Source organism: Capra hircus, chromosome 2, assembly GCF_001704415.2.
Source record: "Capra hircus breed San Clemente chromosome 2, ASM170441v1, whole genome shotgun sequence".
NCBI lineage: Eukaryota > Metazoa > Chordata > Mammalia > Artiodactyla > Bovidae > Capra > Capra hircus.
The window spans coordinates 7881570-7901998 of record NC_030809.1 but is presented as its reverse complement, the minus strand read 5'-3'; the positions used below and the strand labels follow the sequence as shown (position 1 = coordinate 7901998).

The window sequence follows — 20429 nt, the reverse complement described above, 5'->3', positions numbered from 1 at the left end:
TAAATGATCAAATGGGTAACAGGCCTCCAGGGGGCCTTGAATGCCAAGCCCAGCAGCTTGAAGTTCACCCAGAGTCCTCTCTTCTGCCCCGGGGTCACAGGAGAGAGGCCCGGCCCTCCTGGAAGAGGAGGGCTTCAGGCTGTTGTGAATAGCTTCCTGGTGCCAACCTCCTGCCTTTCTTTCCGCCTCCCAGGTAAAAGTTTCACGCTGACCATCACCGTGTTCACCAACCCCACGCAAGTGGCCACCTACCATCGTGCCATCAAAGTGACCGTGGATGGACCCCGGGAGCCTAGACGTAAGTGCCAAAGCCACTGAGCCGACTGGGTTGGGGAGGAGGGCCCAGCGGGGTCACCAGGGTCAGGCAGATGGCAATGAATCCCTGGAGCTGTGGGGGACTGCAGTCCTGCTGCTCAGCTCTGCACCCGGCCTCCCTGCACTATGTGCTAATGCTTAGCCTGGGGCTGTAGGAAGCCAGGCTGCAAAGGGGAGGTGATGGAATCAGCGTGACCCCCAGCCTGCCACCCCCAGGGTTGACTGCCCATGAGGGGGCGGCGCGGGACTATGGAGAGGAAAGGATGGGAAAGACTGCAGAGAGGGCGGTGTGTGTTTGGGGTGGAGATGGGGCCCGGTTGCCTTGACTCCACCTCAGCTTCCTCTGCCAGCGTGGGAGGGAGGGAGCTTGGGAAGCAGGTGCTACCGGGGTGCGAGGCCACATCCCCTCCTTGGAAACCCTTCCTTTGAATCTCAGTGTGTGCTTTAAGTCTCACAGAGCCCAGACACTCTGACCCCAGGACCCACTTCTTGAGATCAGGAATGCAGATCTGATTCCGCAAATGTTTATTGAGCACGTATTCTCTGCAGGGAGCAGGGCATCCATGCATTTTAGCATCAAAGAGGGTTTCTGTTTCGTTGCTTCTGCCTGCTGGATGACCCAGAGTTTCAGATTCAGATTAGGGAAACCGGAGGGACAGCTGCCACTGTGGGTCAGAGACCGGTGTTTGCTGAATGAATGAGGGAATGAATGAAACAAAGACGCATCCAGTCGTCTCTGGATTGTTGCTTCCTGAGCTCAGAGCAGAGCTCTTATGTGGACTGGCCCCGACTTGTGGCATGATCGATGTATTGAGAGTTGCCATGTCCTTCTCTCTGTCGCTGTGGCCCTTTACAGTTGAGAAAACCCTCTCACATTTCCTGTCTCATGGCATTCTGAACCAGAGGGTCACTGGGTTCCTAGGAGGAGGAATCCAGCCCTGGGGATGTTGAGAACCTGGCCAGGGCCTCACACTGTCTTAGATGTAGGGAGGTGCCTTGTCTTCCCAGAAATAGCTTTCAGTTCCAATTCCAGGTCTGGGTGGGCCTGAGGAAGGAGGCTGGGAAGGGGCTATGGCTGTGCAAGGGCAACATCAGTGAGGACCACCCAGGCTTGGCCCTGGGCCACTCTCCCTTTGGGGGAATCAGGCCTGGCCCCCCGATCTGTCCAGCCCACACCAGCACCTGGCCACGGGGAAAGGGCTCAGAGCTGGGTTTTCCAGCCCTGGAAGTGTTTCCCTGCAGGCTTCTCAAGGCCACCTCCTCTAACCCCCTCCACCCAGGCTCCTGATCATGGTCATCAGGCCCAGGTGATTCACCTCCCAGCTGGCACCTGCCCTGGCCAAATTCCTGCTGGTTCCTTCCTGCAGGGATTAGATGTGGATGGGCCCATGACTGTGACATTGGGCTTTGTGTCTCAAGAGAAGTCTTGTCTCCCTTTTTGGTCTCGGTTTTGTCATCTGTGAACCAGGTCAGTGACCCCAAGAGTCTCAAGGCGGTGATGGCTGGGAAGCCCTTGTGAGCCACAGGTGCATGGTACAGAGAGCAGATTCTGACCCGGCTTGCCTGGCCGGGGGACCTTGGGGCAGTCCTTGACCTCTCTGCACCTCGGCTGCCGTCTCCAGGAAATGGGATGATACCTCCTAGCCTGCTGGCCAGTGATGGCTTGTGGATAGTATCTGGCTGTAGCAGAGGGAGGGTCCTTGTGGGTCTCTGGATCCCTGGCGCTCTGTTAATCCTTGTTGTCTGGCTTCCCCCATACTCCCACCACCACCACCACCATTGGTCGATGGTTGAACCTTTCTTGGTCAGCAGCAAGGTGGCTGCTGAGAAACCCAGGTCATAGTAATACAGGTGTTGAGTTTCTGATGAAGGAGGTGCTATTTTACTGTAAGTCTCCAGGGGCTGAATCAGGATGAATGGGAGCCACAGTTGGCCTCAGCACGATACTGAGCACTGAGGAGCCACTCCATAAAGCAGCGAGCTTCCATGCATAGAGGCAGGCGGGCAGGGGACTTGGAGCTTGGTTGGAAGGCTCCTAGGACCCAGCCAATGCCTGGATCCCTTAGATTCCAGAAGGGTCCAATGCCTGGACCCTCTGTGTTCAGCCTTGCCCAGCCCCGAGCTGCCCACCCTCCCCGACTAAGGCCGCTGGATGAGGGAGGGGGCTCAGCTCTCTGCCCTTGAGAGCCCCCAAGTCCCTTGTGTGCATATCTCTCCCTAGGTCTCCCACGCCTGAGACAGCCCCTTCCTGGGGTGAGCTGGTGGGGCAGGGATGGCATGGTTGGAGACAGCAAGAGGAAGGGAATGAAGCTGGGTTCTGAAAGACCCTGGAGTCAGAAGCAAGTCAGTGTGGGCCAGATCAGTGGTTTTAAAGCAGTTTCTTGAAACAAAATCTTGGTTGTTGTTCAGATGCTAAGTCATATCCAACTCTTTGCAACCCCATGGATTGCAGCACACGCCAGGCTTCCCTGTCCTTCACTGTCTCCAGGAATTTGCTCAGACTCATGTCCATTGAGTTGGTGATGCCATCCAACCGTCTTATCCTCTGCCACCCTCTGATCTTAGCAGAAGCTCATTTATAGAAAAGGGCGGATGTGGGAGGTGGCCCTCCTGGTCTCCTCCCCTCTGCGCGGCCCTTAGGGCAGGTCTCCCCAGCACCCCTGGTTCCAGCCCCAACCTGGCCTGCACTCTTCCACGTTTGGACGCCGCTGCCTCCTTTCTCGGCTTCCATTTCCCCACCTGTAAGTGGTCAGAGGCCGGCTCAGCTGCGTTTGGTCAGCGAGCATTCCTGGGGTACCAGGCCCTTTGCAGAGTCTCTCTCTTTTTGTTGGGGGCGCTACACTGTGCGTCACGTCTGATCTCAGTTCGCAGACTAGGAATCAAACCTGTGCCCCCCTGCAGTGGAAGTATCGTAACCACTGGACTGCCAGAGAAGTCCCCCAGAGTCTCTTAACTGATTCTCGACTACCCCAGGAGGAGACAGGCTGGCAGACAAAGCCGCTTGCCCCAGGGTGAGCTTCGGTACACCCTCGGGGCTCCAGCCTGGGGCTCAGGGAAGCCAGGGCTACGTGGAAGGGGCTTCCAAGCCCAGTGTGCTCATCTGTAAGGCAGGGACGGCACTAGCCGGTGCTATGGGGAGCTGTGAGTGTTCCATGAGTCTGTTGCTGACTGGCCCTCAAGACTCTCCTGATGGATGTTCGCTGGGTTTTCCTTCTGGGCTTTTCTCCTGCTTTGGGACCGCACCACCACCCCCAAACCCCATGTGAGGGCTGAGCCTTCTGTGGGGAGGAATGGGAGTCGAGGCTGGTCCCGGGAGCCAGGGAGCGGGCGCCTTGCAGCTCCCCGAGGCCCGGCTGTGGGTTCTGTGGCTGGGTCGTTCCCCTCTGCTGCCCTGCAGAGCGTGCCCAGCCTGCAGCCAGGTGGCTGGCTGGGTTTGAAGGCTGGCTTGGTGGCTTCCTGCCTGTGTGGCCTTGGTTTCCGAGGTTCTCAGGGCTGGTGTCCCTCAGAGTCACCAGGGGCTGGTCACGAAGCAGGTGGAGCAGGATCCTGAAACATGGTGGCGGGCGGGGTCGTGCTCGAGTGGGCCTGGGCTGGACCACAGTTCGGGAGCCACTCACCCCGTCTCCCAGGCTCAGGGGTGTTGTACTTGGGAGCGCTTCCTTGGTGGCTCAGGCCGTAAAGAATCTGCCTGCAATGCAGGAGACCCGGGTTCAATCCCTGGATCAGGAAGACCGCTGGAGAAGGAAACGGCTACCCACTTCAGTAATCTTGCCTGGGAAATCCCAAGGACAGAGGAGCTTGGCGGGCTACAGTCCGTGGGGTTGCAAAGCACTGGACACGACTGAGCAGCTAACACACACTTGGGAGGGTGGGGCACAGGTTCCTCACTGAGGCACCAGCCCATCTTGCCTGGGGCTGGGGGCGGTGGTCGGGTCTTCTCTTCCCCAAAATATGCATGGAATGATTTCAACAAATACTACTTTCCTGGGGCCCAGCTGTTGTTCTAGAAACTGAGGAGGCTGCACTGAACCCAACAGACCAGGTTCTGGCCCTCCTGGGTCTCACATACTCGGGGGTGGGGAGAGGGTAAGTCATGCTGCTATTGCCACGGCTGTGAAGCCCGGATCTGATGTGTGACTGGGCCCCCTCCACCCTCCTCTCCTCCACCTTCCTCTTTGCTTACCCTACTCTGGCTGCTCTGCCCTGCTGACTCGTCGTTGAAGTAGGCAGCTTCACACTCTGGCCTCTTGGCCTTTGCCCAGCTGTTCCCTCTACCTGGGCTTGCCTCTCCTGACCCCCTGGACGCACAGACATCCCCGTTCCCCTAAACTTCCTGGCTTTTGTTTTACTTGTCACCTTCTAAGATGCTATATAGCTCACTCACTTATTTCAGCTATTTTTCGTCTTCCCTGATTACTGTTTGTGCCCCGCTACCCCAGGGGCGTGGGTGGTCTTTTGCTTTGCCAGACATTGGTGTGGACCCTGGAACACAGACGTGAGTGCGTTACTGGTGTTCAGTAGATAGTTGTTGAATGGATAAACGAGGTAAAACAAACGATTTAGTGAGTTAGATTTCTGGTAGTGAGAAGTCCGGCGGAGAAAACCAAAGCTTGGGGAGGGGTGGAGCGAGCAGGGCTGGGACCCACAGGGACGTGTCACCTCCTGAAGAGGTGATGTTGGAGCAGAGGCCTGAAGGAGGTGAGCAGACAGCCACGGGGGCGGCTGGGAGCTGGAGACAGCATGGGCAGGCCAAGTGACCCTGAGCCGGCCACCAACCTCAGGTCGCCACAGTTCCATCCTCCATTCCAGGTGTGGGCACTGGAGGGGTGCCCAGGATGCCCACCCCCAGGGAGTGCACCCGGCAGGCAGGAAGGGGTTAACCTCAGACTCCTGTGCTCCCCCCTGATCAGGGTCCTGGCTGATCCAGTTCCCAGCCACCCACCCTCCCCCAGGGAGTGCACCCAGCAGGCGGGAAGGGGTTAACCTCAGACCTCCGGGGCTCCCCCCTAATCAGGCCCAGGCCGCTGGAAGCCCCAGTTGTGGCCCCAGGAGGGACCCGCTGGCCCCTCGCCCGCCCGCCCGCTTCTCTGCCCAGCCGCCCGCTTCTCTGCCCAGCCGCCGACCAGCTTTCATCTGCTCACAGGGGGCTGATTCACAGCGGACCACCCCGGGCCCAGCACCCGCCTGTGATGCTGTGCGGCTGTTAAGAGCCGGGTGTAAATCTCCTGACAGGCCACAGAGCGGGCCTTGGGCCCGGGTGCCCCACCCGTGAGGCCGGGCAGACAGTGGCCGCTGTGTCTGAGCTGTGGCCGCACCAGGCCCGGGCCGGGTAGCCAAGGAGGTGGCCAAGAGGCTTCAGATGGCAGAAGGGCCCCATGGCTGGGGCCCACATTGTCGCCCGCAGACCGCGCCTCTCCCGCGGCCCCACCCAGCACTGCTGCTCCTGGCTCCCGGCTCCGGTTGGCCTGCTGCCCTTCTCGCCCCCTCCAGGGCAGGACACAGAGCTGGCCTCCTGCCAGTCCGGCCTTGCTGCCAAGGAGCCCAGCTGTACTCTCTCTCAGGTCTCGGGAAGCCAAGACCTTAGCAGCTGAGCTACATGCACCCTGCTCACCCTTCCGGGTTTGCCCTTCGCCACTTGCCTCCACTTTCCCATGTGGAAAATGGGTGTGATGGTAGCAGCCTCCCAGAGGATCATCATGGCCCCTGGAGATGATACGTGTGGCCTGCCTAGCACAGTGTGTGGCCCATCGAAACCGTCTGCTCATGTGGTTGCCACACTCGTCTCGGGGAGCTTGTGTTGGGCCCGGGTGAAGCCAGGGGGATGGCCCTGATGGCCCCCGGGTTTCCCCCTGGAAGCACCAGATTCCTGGCAGTCCCTGAGGACCCAGTGCTGGCCCAGGGACGAACGATGCCTGGGAGTAGAGAGAAGGGAGGCCCCTCCGCCCCCGCTGGAACCCAGCCCTGGTCCTCAGGCTTCTGCCGCTGTGACCCCCGGGTGAGTCACCCGTCCGGCTGGGATCCAGTATTCGTCCCCCAACTCTGATCCTTCTCGCACACCTGTGAGGCTACATCTACACACCTGCCCCCAACACTTCCCCCCGACTACTGACTAAATCATTGAAGAGGAGCTGTGAATCTTGAGGGCCAAGGCCAGGCCGGGTGTTTCATTCTCCCCAGCCTGTCTGCACCCTCAGGAGTTAAGAGTGTGAGCTCCGTTTCACAGATGACACACCGGAGGCCCAGAAGAGAGAGTGACCTGCCCCAGTCACCACTGGGTGAGAGCTGCCTGGGACAGGCCCCGGGTCGCTGGGGCCTGGAGGCTCACACACGAGGTCAGAGCCTTGATCAAGATGACATCGGAGGGGCCCTCAGTGGGTTGAGCCCAGCTGCTTGCAGGGGGTCGGGCCGCCAGGTCCAGACGGCAAGGGGGGGTGCCCTCCCCCAGCGTCCCATCCTCCCTCTATTCAGAAACACTTGGGGGCCCGTCCTCTGGCTCAGCCTTAGCCCAGGGCTTAGACAGTATGATAACCACTCGACGGGTGTGGAAACCGAGGTCCAGAGGGAGGAGAGGGACTTGGGGGTTTAGAGCAGGGTGTGAGTTTAGAAGTTTGGACCGGGCTTCAGAGTGGGGTGGGGCTCCTGCTGGGGTCCACTGAGACCCTCTCATCTGCCTTTTCCCGGGCCTGTCCTCCAGGCCCTGGGCCTAGGCTGGGCCCTAACAGCCAACCGTTTGGATCCCCCCCACCCCGACTTTGCAAACCCAGGCCCTGTAGGGTGGGCTCCAGGAAGGCAAGGTGGCCAGGTGCTTCTGTGTGACCTCAAGCATGTCACTGAGCCTCAGTTTCTTTACCTGTGTACTAAGGACAGTGGTGGACACCTCTCTACCCGCCCCCACCGCCATGGGGATGATGCAGGTGAAACAAGGCAGAGTGTGGCAACTGCTGAGACCCTGCAGAGGAGAAAGGGCTCAGTAAGCGTCAGCGCCGTTTTCCTTTGCATTGCTGCTAGCTACTGCTCTTAGCCTTGCAGAGGAGCTGTGGGGCTCCGTGCTGGGAGAAGGGGGCTTCCTAGAGGGGGTAGGGGGCTCTTGGACTGAGCCCCAAAGGACAGGAAGACTCCTGACGGGCTGTACCTGAGCCGCTGCCCTGGAGTGTGCGAGGCAGAGAATACTAGAGAAACCCTGCGAACAGCCGCGGAAGGAGCAGGCGGAGGGGCCCCGAGCCAGCAGCCCCTGCCTCCCTTCCTTCTGGGGCCGCTTCCTCGCCAGTGGCTAGTTCTTGGAGTCTAAAGTCAGGGACTTTTGAAGCTGGAGGGGCCTCGGGGAGCAGTATGTACAGAGGGTAAACTGAGTCCTAGCGTGAAAGGGCTGGGCCCCTGGTGACCCGGTGAACTGGGCCAGGGCTCCCCACCCCCAGCTCTCACTGTGGGCGGCAGAATGAAAGAGGTCTATTCTGAAGGCTCATCTTCTTTCCTTGGGCACAGGGAGTTCCGTTCTGCTCCCAGTGTGAAGGCTGGGGCCCCTTGGCTCTGAGACTCTCTGGCGCCCTGGCCCCATGGAGCCGCCTGGGCTCCCTTTCAGCCCTCCCAGGCCTTGACTCAGGGGTTCCACAGCAACACGGAAGCGGTTCCCCCACGTGCTGTGAAAACTCCCCTCCAGGAAGTCTGCCCTTCGTGAAAGTAGGGTAGCATGTGGTTGGAGCGTATGCACCGGGACCACATTACCTGCTTTATATCCCAGACCAGTCGCTTAGCATAGGGTTCATCTTGAAGCCTCAGTGGCCCCATCTGTACAATGGGGACGAAAGGGAAGTATCCGGAGAAGGAACACTGGACTTGGGATCAGGGGTCTGGGTGCCGACACTGGCTCTGCTGGCCTGGCTTTGTGTCCCAGACAGGACTCACCGTCCTGGCCTCAGTGTCCCGGTCTCCACATGGAGACGATAATCCTGCCTTCCTTGGCGTGAGCTGGGTTAGAGGTGACCACACAGGGGACAGTGACCTGGGTGGGTAGAAAGCATCCAGAGACCGCAAGGGCACCGTGTGGCCCACCCACTGTGGCTTGGGGTGGGGGAAAGGGGTGTGACTCGAGCGCAGCTACCGGCTACCAGGCTGCGGGCGGTCCTTGAACCCAGGCGAGCTGTGAACCCCGCCCTCCTTCCTTCGGCCCGCAGGCGTCTCTGTAAACACTGTACTCAGTGTGACTCAGAAACGGGACTCTATCCGCCAGCGACAATAACAGCAAGGCCTGAGGTTTCGCAGCAGCTTTTGTGTAGGCCCATTGGCTCACTTCAAGCTTGTGGTTGACTAAGACACCCAGATCCTTTGCACCAAGCTGCTGTCAGGTCAGTCTGCGGTCTCCACATCTCTCCAGCCGGCTTCCTGCCTGTTGAGATTGTTCTCAGTGCGTTCATGATCCAGCTCATCCACGTCACCCTGCCGTCCCCAGTGGCCGCAGCAGCCAGGGCGAGAGCACGCCCTCCAAGGCCTTCCAGGACCGAGGCTGAGCCCCGTGGCACTGCCCTGGAGACCCTTTCCCCAGGGCTATCCATTAGTCAGTCCTCGATGGCTCACGTTAGACAGCCAACCAGAAAATGAACCCTCAAACTTGGAGGCTGCAAACTGGCAACCCCTGAGCAGGACACGTTGTGCCAAGTGGGTTATTTTGCTGTTGTTGTTATTGTTGGTTTCAGTATTCCAGGCTCCCCTGGCGGCTCAGCTGGTAAAGGATCCGCCTGCAATGCAGGAGACCCTGGATCTCCTAGAGAAGGGAACAGCTACCCACTCCAGTATTCTGGCCTGGAGAATTCCATGGACTGTACATAGTCCATGGGGTCGCAAAGAGTTGGACGTGACGGAGTGACTTCCACGTTTCAGTATTTGGGTTAATCGCCGACATATATGATACGGGAGATTTCACAGAAAAGCAGGTTTATGGCTTCTAGTAAATTGGAAACGCAACACTGGGCCCACCTCCATTGGGGCATCAGTCAGCTGGGCTGGATGGCAACTGCCCCTTCTACAAGGCCCACCCTCTCCAGTCTGCCCCAGTCCCCACCCATTTCATCTGTCTCATTTATGAGACTTGTCTGGTCCCCTTAGGCATCTGAGTTTGCAGCCTCAGCTCCAGCCAAACTCACCCCAGCCCACGTTTTTCCTGTTTCCAGGAGTCCTGGGAGGCAGTAGTGGGGCCTGGCTGGTGTCAAGTGGGCTCATTTTGGCTGCCATGTATCCCATCGGCCCGGGCCTGGGCCCTCCTTGGAGGAGAAATTGGGTTCCTTGGTTCTTGGTGGCTTGCTGAGCCCAGTGTGGCCCCCAGGACAACCGGTTCCATTCCTCGGGGCTCTCAGATGCCTATGTGAGCTGGTGGCAGGGGTGTGGAGCCAGCCTGGGGGCCTGTGGGTACCAGAATCCATTGTGTCCTCATTTGAAAATCAGGAATCAGGCCCATTCTGCAGCCTCCAGCTCTGTCCCCTCGTTCTCAACAGCAGTGAAGAGTCCCATCACACTTTCCCAGGCCCCCCAGGGGGGCCATATTCTGAGACTGTCGTCGTCTTTCTCTGTCAAGCTAGAAAATTCCTCATGGCAGACCCCAGGACTCAGGCAAGCCTTCCCCTCTCCCCCAGCCCATTCTCCACACTTCTTTTCCAAGAATCCCAGGTCTAGAAAATCCTCCTCACTTCCTCGCTGTGTGACCTCAGGCAAGCCTCTTTACCTCTCTGAGCCACAGCCCTGTTGTCTTATAGAAAGAGGACCAGGCCAGCCTGCCTGCCTCAGCAGGAGTGCGGGACACACATGGGCTCAGTGAGGCCACTCTGCCCCGACTCATAGCTCCTCACCACACCCCGGGGTGGGCTCCCGAGGTTTTGCGGAAACTCTGTGGTTTCTCTGAGGCAGGGGTACTCTCTCCATTTATCAGATAAGGAAATTAAGGGGCCCCCACCCGGGTGGGCTATGGAAGAGCAAGTTACAGAATGATACAACCAGGCTGAGACCATTCAAGAAAGTTCCATGAAAAACTTGCTCTGTGTTTTCCATGCACATGAAACCCTAAAGAAGGCCTGGAAAGAAAGACCTCCAAATTGATCACTTGGGGATTTCTGGGCAGGATTTAGGGTGGATCAGAGGAGCCACCTGTAATGCTTTTCTTTTTGTAGACATTCACGTGTTGCTTGTGAAATGTAAAATGAGTAATTGAAAAAGTTGTGCGTGTGTGTATGTGTGAGGGGGTGATCCCTGTAAGCCTGATGTCATTCAAGAAGAGTTGAGGGTGGCCTTGACTGGCTGCTTAAAGGCAGGGCCATGGCCATCTTGACCCTGCCAGCTCCTCCAGGGTCTTGCAGACGAGGCTGGGGTCCTTCTTATATGGTAATGGCAGAAGAATCCTGGAAGACGCTGGTAGTTTCTCCAAGCTCAGTGCCCCAAGCAGGTGCACTGATCCCCCTGTCCCCAGCTTCTGGGCAAAGATGGGAGTCCCGCCCCTCACACAGTGCCCCGCAGCACTTGCTGGCATCCTGGTGACTTTCCCCTCCTGTCTGAGGCCCAGAGAGGAGAAGGCATGTGCTGGGGGTTCCCAGGTAGCTCTGGACTGGAGGAGCTGGCATTCCCATCCTGGGCCTTGTCTCATTCCTCTTGCAGATGGAAATGCTGGGGGCGGGGGCAGGGAATGCTGGGAGCAGAGAGTGGTACCATCCCTGGGCTCTCTCCCTGCCTGCCACAGAGCCTGCCTAAGCCCCTATGTATGCCTGTTGCCTCAGATTTCCCTTCTGCCAAAAAGTGTAACATAGGGACTTCCCAGGTGGTCCAGTGGCTAAGACTCCCCACTGGCAGTGCAGGGGCCAGAGTTCGATCCCTAGTCAGGGAACTAGGTTCCACGTGCTCCAGCTAAGACCCGACACAGCCAAATAAGTAAGTGAAAGTAAATATTTTTTTACAAGTGTAACATAGAGGTGTAGATCTCGGGCTTTGAGTTGAACTCCCAAGTTCAGATCTTGACTCCACAACTTGCTGTGTTGCCTCACCTGTGGCGTTGGAAGGTTAGGGTAACATCATGGCAGCCGCAGGGCGGCCCATACTGACTGTTCTCTATTCAGAAAAGAGGTGGGTAACGGCCTATGGGACCTCCCTGCAGAGGCCTAAGGTTAGACCGCAGGTCCAACGGAGCGAGGCGTTTCTGCCCACCCCACCCCCACCCCCACCCCCACCCCCACCCCGAGACTCGGGGATGAGCTGCTCACGGGCTCCATGCTCTGCAGGGCATCGGCAGAAGCTGGAGGACCAGACCAAGGCGTTCCCTGACCGCTTCGGGGAGCTGGAGCGTCTGCGCATGCGGGTGACGCCCAGCACGCCCAGCCCCCGGAGCTCGCTCAGCACCACCAGCCACTTCGGCAGCCAGGCCCAGACCCCCATCCAAGGTATGTCACCCAGCGGGGATGGTGGCTGGGGTGGGCAGGGGCCGGGGGCACAGGGGCCTGGGCTCGGTCCCTATGCCCCAGAACGGAAGCTCATCGGAAGGTCCTTGACTGCACCGCCCTGGTCTTAACGACCGGAGTGCGGGTTCCCACTCGCTCTGACACTCATCCTGCTCTGAGGGCCTGCTCAGCCCAGTCCTGGGCTCAGCCCTTCCTTCCTTCACTCAGCAAATAGATACTGCCACCCTCCCTGTGCCATCACAGTGCCCGGCCTCAAGGATCAATGTGAACAGGCAGACACAGTCCCTTCTCCAGGAGCTCCCTGTCCCCTGCGGGAAATAGCCATTGGTCCCCCAGTGTGCCTGTTGGAGTTGGACAGGGCCTGCCCCAAGAGCCTGAGACAGACATCTGTCTCCCGAGGACATGGTGGGTCCCCAAACCTTGCCTTTCTCATTTGAAAGCACAGTGGTTGGTGGATGCCTCTGCCTGGGCCCGGGTGACTTTCAGATGATCTCACTGCGCTCAGAAAAACTTCGTAAAGTCAGGTTGTAGCCCTGAAGGGACACAGAACTTTCACCTAAGAAAGGTCCCCGCCGACCCAGAGCCTTCCCAGACAGGGAGGAGGAGGAGGGGGGCCTCTGGGCGGAGGCGGGGGATGGAGTCCCTCCCCATGGCCGGATGGACCCGGCAGGCCGTGGGAGCCCCGGCCTCAGGTGGACTGTCCAGGTGCACGGGGCCTGGCGCGCAGCTCTCCGGGTTCTCCTGGCCAGTAGGATGGGTGCAGGGGGCTGAGTGCATGGCTGACCCTCAAGCTAGGCGGGGACAGAACGCATTCATCCCCAGTGCCAGACGAGGCCGGGAGGGCCGGCTGCCATCAGGCGCCGCGGGTTTGTGTCCTTTCTCGGCCCTCCGGGCCTGGTTAGATCCCATTTGGCAGATGCATAAACTGAGGCTTCAGAGGTGAAGGGCTGGAGGGCCACCCTTGGGTCACACAGACCATCACTGGCCAGATTCAAAACGTCCATAGCACCTGCCCTTGGGCACCTCCTGTACTTCTGAGGGCCTAGGGGGTCCCTACTGGGTCTCTCTGTTAAAGGAGGCCCTGCCCTCAACCCTGGCCATGTGTGCCAGGCATGATGCCACACTGAAGCATTTGATGAAGCCCCCTGGCGTGAAGAGAAACTTCCTCCCTTCTGGCCTAGGGAGCTGGGCCTTGGCCCTGCTGAGCCCTGAAGGTAGGGAGAGGCGCCCATCACCGCCCTCCACGCCCTATCCTGCAGCTCTGGGCCAGGGGCTGTCCACTTTTGAGACACTCAACTCTTGAGCCTGGGGGATTGCAGGGTGGAGGGGTCTGGGCTCGGGATGCAGGGAGAGGCCTTCTGGGCTCGTGCCCAGCCCTACCCAGAAGCTGTCCGTGTTTCCGTCGCCCATCGGCCGGCCTCAGTGCAGGTGAAGTGGTCTAAGATGCTTCAGTGTGGCATCATGCCTGGCACACATGGCCAGGGTTGAGGGCAGGGCCTCCCTTAACAGAGACCCAGTAGGGACCCCCTAGGCCCTCAGAAGTACAGGAGGTGCCCAAGGGCAGGTGCTATGGACGTTTTGAATCTGCCATGGTGGGGCTGGCACCCAGCCAGGGGCTCCTGGACCCCAGCAGGTGGGCACAGAGTGGTGTCCCGGCCAGCAGCTCCCATGGAAGGGTAGCCCCCCTCCCCTTTCCAGCTGTGTGGACATGGCTTGGGAAGCAGCACCTGACGGAGTCTGAGACAGACCTACTCACCCCTGTCTAGCCCCAGAGGGCCTCGCCTGGCCCAGCAGCAGGCAGAGGCCCTGCCTCCCTGGGGCCTGTGTGGGACACCGGCTGACCCCACCCCACCCCTTTGGAGTGAGAGGTAGGGCTTCTGACATCCAAGACCAGGCAAGGGGCCTGACCTTTGCAGTCAGGTAGGCTCTGCTGGCTGTGTGATCTCAGGCAAGTCGCTTCCCCTCTCTGGGCCTCAGTTTTCTTATCTCTAAAGTAGGAAGAAGGAGGTATCTGTCACAGAGGAGCTGTTGGCAGAGCCAGGCTTGGGGAATCCCTCTTTCTGACCCTCCCCTCCTGGTGGGACAGAACTCTGCCTTCAGACTCCCACCCTGGGGGTCCTTTTCAGGGCACCCCCCACCGCTCCTCTTGGTTCCTGTTAACAGCTTTGACCCCCCAGCTTTGGTCACTGGCAAGCAGCGCTGAGGCCCCAGCCCTCCCATTCCCCAGCCCCCAGCCCCTTGGCTGCGGCCGCCCACAATGGGGGCTTCTCACAGCTCAAAGGCCTCATTCAGCCACCATGCAGCAGCTGGGGCAATTTGGAGAAGAAAATAAACATTTCCTTCCAGTGTTGGGATTGGCTGCTCGACAGCGGCCTGGCCAGCTCGGGTTTCCTGGGGCTACTGGGCTGGAGGGGGTGAGGGGTGGGGGGGGCCAGGAGCTATGGGGTGCTGGGGGCAGATGCTCCCCCCGCCACCCTGCCCTAGGAGGGAGACGGGAGGGGATGGTGGCAGATCCAGGCAGGCCTGCCTGCAGCCCATGGGACCGCCCAAGGGCCACACACACCTGCGCCCACCCGGCACAGCCCCTGTGTTTCCCAGACTGTGGTCCTGTCATCGCATCCTGTGGCCCCTGTTTGGGCTCCCTTTGTTTTGAAAAAAGGCTTCCCTGTCATAGGGGCAGCACTCACTTCCCTGAGCTCAGAGCAAGGTGTTAGCCTCATGCTCCGCTCTTCGGGGGGTGCCAGGCGATGCCCGCAAGGCTTCTTCCCCGGGGTTGGGAGGTGAGGACAGGAGCCAGGCTCCCCTGACCCCCTAGGCCTCGGGGTAGCACTAACCAGTCAAGTGATCTGTTAGGGAGCCAGCTGTGCCAGAAGACCCCAGTCTCCTGGACCCTCACCCCCCACATCTTCCCAACCTGGAGCCTGGGTACAACGTCGCATTCTGGTCCACGTCCAGGACCAGAGCCTGCTGCTGAGGAGGCAACCCCCAGCTGAGCCGGGAAGACCCCAAAGCCCAGAGAGGTTGCAGGTGTCTGAGGCCACACAGCGCCTCAGGCAGATCTGGGAAAGCAAAGCCTGAGAGCACCTGCAGCTCTTATCCCAGCCGCACCTCAGGCCCTGCAAGCAGTGCCCGCCCAGAGCTGGCCAGGGGAAGGGCTGGGCACCTCCCGAGTCCTCTCTGGCCCCTAGTTTTTGGTGGACAAAGGGCTTGGGGACAGACTGACTTCCCAGTGGAACTGCTGCTGGGAGCTCACCTGCCCGCCCCCAACTGCTGCCCAGAGTCACCCCTGTGGCCAGGGTACAAGGAAGATCATGGTCAGGGGTTCATCTTTGCTGGGCCCCAAATGGGCTGGTTTTCCTGGGTGCCAAGAACGGGAGGTGTCACAGCCACAGCGGCAGCACAGGCCCTCATCAGGTCCCAGCTCAGTGTCAGCACTTTGCGTGCATTAAATCCCTAGGGCCTGTCACCGTCTCTTTTTCACGTGGGACTGCCCGATGCACAGAGAGGTTAAGTGACTTGCCCAGGGACACACAGCTAGTCAGTGTCAGAACTAAGATCTGTATCTAAGCTTGGAGACGATACAGTTAACTTCCAATGTGCTGCCTCAGAGATGGGACAGCTCCCCCTCAGGCACGTGTGAGTCCTCAGGACGAAGAACCCCGGGTTCCGTGCCAGGTCCAAGCTGCTGTGTGACCCTCTGGCGAGAGCCTCACCCTCTCTTAGTCTCAGGTTTCCTACTAAGGGATTTGGACTCGTTCCTGAAGCCTCTTGGGAAGTTGAGGGTTTGGGAGTCTGATTACAAAAGGTGAGGCAGAGGCTAGGATACCCTCGTCTTGGAGCCAAACCCCTGGGGGAGTCAGGGCAAGGCCTGGGCTGGACACTGGGTCTCTCTGCGATGAGGGCAGAGTCCAGCCCACCAGACCCCTCTATGTGCCATCTCACTTTGTTGTGGAGGCAGGTGAGGGTGGCATCTGACCCTCATCTGGCCACCAGGCAGCTCCAGCCTGCAGGCAGCCCTGGAGATGACAGGCCCAGGGTGAGGCCGGATGGCAGGGAAGGACAGAGCCGCTGTGGATGCAGCCCCCTCAAATGTAGTCCAGACGGCTCCCGTAGCTTCGCTGAGCCCCGCTGGGCAGAGGTGAGGCAGGCGCACGCACATGGGTACATCCTAGCAGGAGCAGAAAGCAGAGAGCCCCTGACAAGTTCCAGTCCCTTCCGTGCAACATGGGAGAAGCCATTTTTCTCTCTCCGCCTGTTCCCTTTATCTGCAAAAAGCAGGGCTAACTTCTTATCTTGCAGGACCACCAGAGACCCTTTTTACACCCACGGTCTTCCCAGCTCTTACTTAACCCAGAGGGAGAGAGGGAGGCAGGAGCTGTCGGGCCAGGCTGCTGGGTGGCCGGTGCTGGCCCTATCCTCAGTGTCCCCGACACCAGCAGCCCAGCTGGGGGCCCAGCTTCACCCCTTCGACAGGCCTCTGCACGGCCAGGTTGTGACAAGGACTCCGGGAGGAGAGAGACAAGCCCTCTCCCTCCTCTCTCTGCCCCGGCAGGCGCCCCCCGGCCACCCACACCCAGGTACCTGCTCTCACCTGTCCCCAGGTGGGGGCCAGATTCAGAGTTCACAGGCTCCAGCCCCCGAGCAGCCCAGAAGGGTCAGAGCAGAGCCAGATCTCGAATCATGGGGTCCCCCACATGGGCATATGAACCAGAGCCTGAGGTCCTTCTTTGATTATTTTTTCTTTCTTTAAAAATGAGTTTCTTTTTTAATTTTTGGCTGCACTGGGTCTTTGTTGCTGCCGGTGGGATTTCTCCAGTTGTGGCGAACGAGGGCTGCTCTTCCTTGTGGGGCGCAGGCTTCTTACAGCGGTGGCTTCTCTTGTCGGCAGAGCACGGCTCAGTAGCTGTCGCCCGATGGCTGAGTTGTCTTGCTTATGCGATATCTTCCCAGACCAGGGATCGAACCCGCGTCCCCTGACCTGGCAGGCGGATTCTTAACCCCTGGGCCAACCAGGGCCGTCGCCCGAGGTCATCCTTGAAGAAGGGCCCCCGGGCGGAAGGAGGGCGGGAGGGTGTCGGGCTGCGACTGACCGGTCCTCCTTGCTGTCCCCCTGCTTCCACCAGGCACCTCGGAACTGAGCCCCTTCTCCGACCCCCGCCAGTTCGACCGCTCCTTCCTGCCGCCCCTCACGGAGAGCCGCTTCCCCGACCCCCGGATGCATTACCCGGGGGCCATGTCAGCCGCCTTCCCGTACAGCGCCACGCCCTCGGGCACCAGCATCAGCAGCCTCAGCGTGGCCAGCATGCCGGCCACCGGCCGCTTCCACCACACCTACCTGCCGCCGCCCTACCCGGGGGCCCCGCAGAACCAGAGCGGGCCCTTCCCGGCCAGCCCGTCCCCCTATCACCTCTACTACGGCGCGTCCTCGGGCTCCTACCAGTTCTCCATGGCGGCCGGCAGCGGCGGCGGCGGCAGCGGCGGCGACCGCTCCCCGACGCGCATGCTGGCCTCCTGCACCAGCAGCGCCGCCGCGGTCGCCACCGGCAGCCTCATGAACCCCAGCCTGGGCGGCCAGAGCGACGGCGTGGAGGCCGACGGCAGCCACAGCAACTCGCCCACCGCGCTGAGCACGCCCGGCCGCATGGACGAGGCCGTGTGGCGGCCCTACTGACCGCCTGTGTTGGAGTGGACGGCTCTCGCCGGCGGTGCAAGGCAGTAGCGGGGGGTACCGCCAAGAACCTTCCAGACAAGCGCGGCGGGCCCACCTCCAAGGCTCAGGGCACCAACTGGACTTAACGCTCCAGGGCAGTCATGGGCCCCAGATGGGTCCACCGGCCTGAGGGGCGGCCCCGGAGCTGGTGGCAGGCTCTAAGAGCGTCTCATCCCAGAGCCACGTCTTTGTACAGAGGGGTGAGGACCTCCCCCAGGACCCCGCCCCCCAGCCCAGGTCCTGTTCATCTCATCCCACGTCCCTGTGGGAGAAGTCCCCTCCTGCCCCCCACCCCCTGCCCCCTGCCCCCCCCCGCCCCCTACCCCCCTGCCCAGGGTGACCTGGCTGTCCCCAGCTATGCCCACTGCTGTCAGGGGCCCAGGTCCCCTGGACAGAGACCATCTCTTTCCCAAAGAGAGGTGGTATTTGCCCACATGGTTTGCCCTCTTATCCGCAGAGCCCTAGAAAGACCTCCCCCGGCCATTTTCCTCAGAGACCCCTCACCCCGTGGGCCCAGCCCTTCCCTCCACATTTACACAAGTTGAGTCACAACTGGAAGGTTCCCGCAGCCCTGAAGGGGGGGCTCCCTCATGGTATGGATGAGGAAGGAACCCCTCCAGAGGTCCCAGGGGATCACTAGCAGAGATGGAAAGAGAACACCCCAGGCCCGTCCCACCCCTCCCTGAGCTCTGCTCCCCGACAACTCGTAGCAGCTAAGAGGCCCCAGCCCGGTCCCAGGGCCGCCCAGCAGACTGGCCTGTGACAGCAGGTCCCTGAAACCAGGGTAGGCGCCTACAGATGGGTTCTCCGTGCACTTTACCAATCCAAGCCGTTCGCCCTCTCTCCTCTGGGTGGGGACTGGGAAGGGTCCCTTTTCCCCTAGGCTGGTCTCCATGTTGCCATTTTTGGAGAGAGCACCAGAACCGGACAAGTCCCAGCAGAAAGCATTGGGGTGAGGGGTCATCATGGGGTCAGATGTCAGCCTCTGTGTCCTACCTGGGTCCAGCCAAGCTGCACACACCCCTGACCCCCAACCTCCTGAGAAGGCCCAGCCAAACCTCCCAACCTCTGACATACAACCCTCCATCTTTAACCAGTCTGCTCCCAAAGCAGTTTTGAACAACAACAAAAAGAAAAAACAGTTGTCAAAGATGATTTTAGAAAAGTTTCTCAAACGTTTTCAGACACCCAGTCCCTTACAGGAAAAGGCCCCGTGATAATGAATGATACTCCCCCCACCCCCTCGAGGGTGTGGAATTGTTAGCCGCCCCCCCAAAACCTCAAGATGTCACATTCCTTCAGCAGCAGCCCACCAGCTGCCGCCAAAGGGTAACCCTGCTGCGGAACAAAGGAGGCGCTGGTGAAAGGCTGGAATCTCACGTCTGTGGTGCTCAGGCATTCGTTGGAGAGGGTGTGAGCTGGGGCGCGGTGACTGAGTGACGGCAGATCACAAGAGCTGTGAAGGGCTTGGCAGCCTCAGCCCCGGCTCTGCTCACGGGAAGTGCTACAGTTTGCAGATGGGAAGACAGTCCTGGCCCCGGGTTTAGGCACGTCTGAGTGTTCTGGTTCTAGAAAGGCATAAGAAACCCGTGCCTGAGGGTTTGTTTTTTTTTTTAATTCTAGAAAGGCAGAAGTGGAAAAGGACAAGAAAATTCTTAGAAGCGTTGGGCAGCATGTGGGTTTAGTCACTTTTTATCCCCATCTTCTGTGGAGGTGGAGTCTCCTGCACACAGCGCCCCTTGGCGGTTGTCTCTGTAACAGGCCGTGGCCGGCCTGTCACCCCAGCCTGCAGCAACTGCCGGAGAAGCACACGGGATACACACTCAGGCAGGTTAGGAAGTCCTTCTGGTGGTCTTACTCAACCCCCCTCTTGCTGCAGTTTGTCTTCTGGAAAAAATCACGTCTCCTCCCTTCAGAACAGCTGCTGGGGGATTCCACTGACTCTCAGGCGGGGCACAGGTACTGGGGGATGGCGGGCTCCCCACTCCTCCTCAGGAAGCAGCTACAAATTCACTGCCTGGTGTCTTCTCTCCTGTTCCCTGTGGTTGTAGACGGGCCCCGGGCCCCAGGGGGAGGCACCCTTGGGTCCCCAGGGCCCAGCACTTTGTAGCCCGCCCCCGCACAGATGACTTCACGCTTCCTGATATCCAAGCCCTGGTGGGGGCAGGGACCGGAAAATAAATTGACCCCCTCGCCCCCTGCCCAGTCCCCGACTAAAAGTGATGGCAGCCGTGCTGAGTCATGTTTTTTAATGCCCATGGTGGGTGCAGACAGCTTGGGCTGGTAAAAATGGGTCCTTATTTTACAAGGCTGCTTTAAAGTCATATGAGGCAAACACACTGACTCAGAAAGCACAAGGAAACAAGGGGTTTGGGTACCATGTTACTGTAAGCCTATTGGTGATGGGTGCAGATTGGTTGTGACATACTGTCATGCTGAGGTGTTCAAACCTGCTATACGCATACCTTCCATAAAACCGTCCCAGGGCTGGGAAGAGGGTGGGGGAGGGATGGAAACTTGCTTTGCACTATAATTTGCTTGGTGTGTTTGTTTTTAATGCACAAGTTGCTTGTACAGTAAACCATCTTCTATACTATTTAACTGTAACATGGAATTTTGACTGATTTGTTACAATAATAGGACTCTGAGATGCCAGACCTCCAGGGCTGTGTGTATGGGGTTGGGGGTAGGAGGGGGCAGTGGGAGAGGATGGACCCCCACACCAAGGCCAAGGTGGAAGAGGGCAGGCCAGGGGGCAGGACCAGGACTGACCTTGCTGTTTTGGAGACACCCCCGCTCCTCACAGCTCCCTGGCCTCCCTGCATCCAGCTCCATCAGGAATGGCCACCCTGGGCAAGGGCAGCTGGTGAGGTGTCTTCCTGGTGTGGCTGGAACACCAGGGAAACATGTCTGCAGGTGCCAACATCCTTCCCTCGCATGCGACCCATGACTTCTCATGAGTCCACAGAACAAAC

The 20429-nt window shown here is 59.6% G+C and overlaps 1 protein-coding gene across 1 annotated transcript in view; it reads left to right on the top strand.

Annotated features, from left to right (window-relative positions):
• Positions 1-17752, top strand: part of RUNX3 (runt related transcription factor 3) — a 65146-nt gene extending 47394 nt beyond the window's left edge. The window contains exons 4-6 of the mRNA XM_018055986.1: positions 194-298; positions 11568-11726; positions 16868-17752. Of these exons, the coding sequence (XP_017911475.1) occupies positions 194-298; positions 11568-11726; positions 16868-17415 (812 nt within the window). The 3' untranslated portion in view covers positions 17416-17752. The remainder of the gene's footprint in view (positions 1-193; positions 299-11567; positions 11727-16867) is intronic.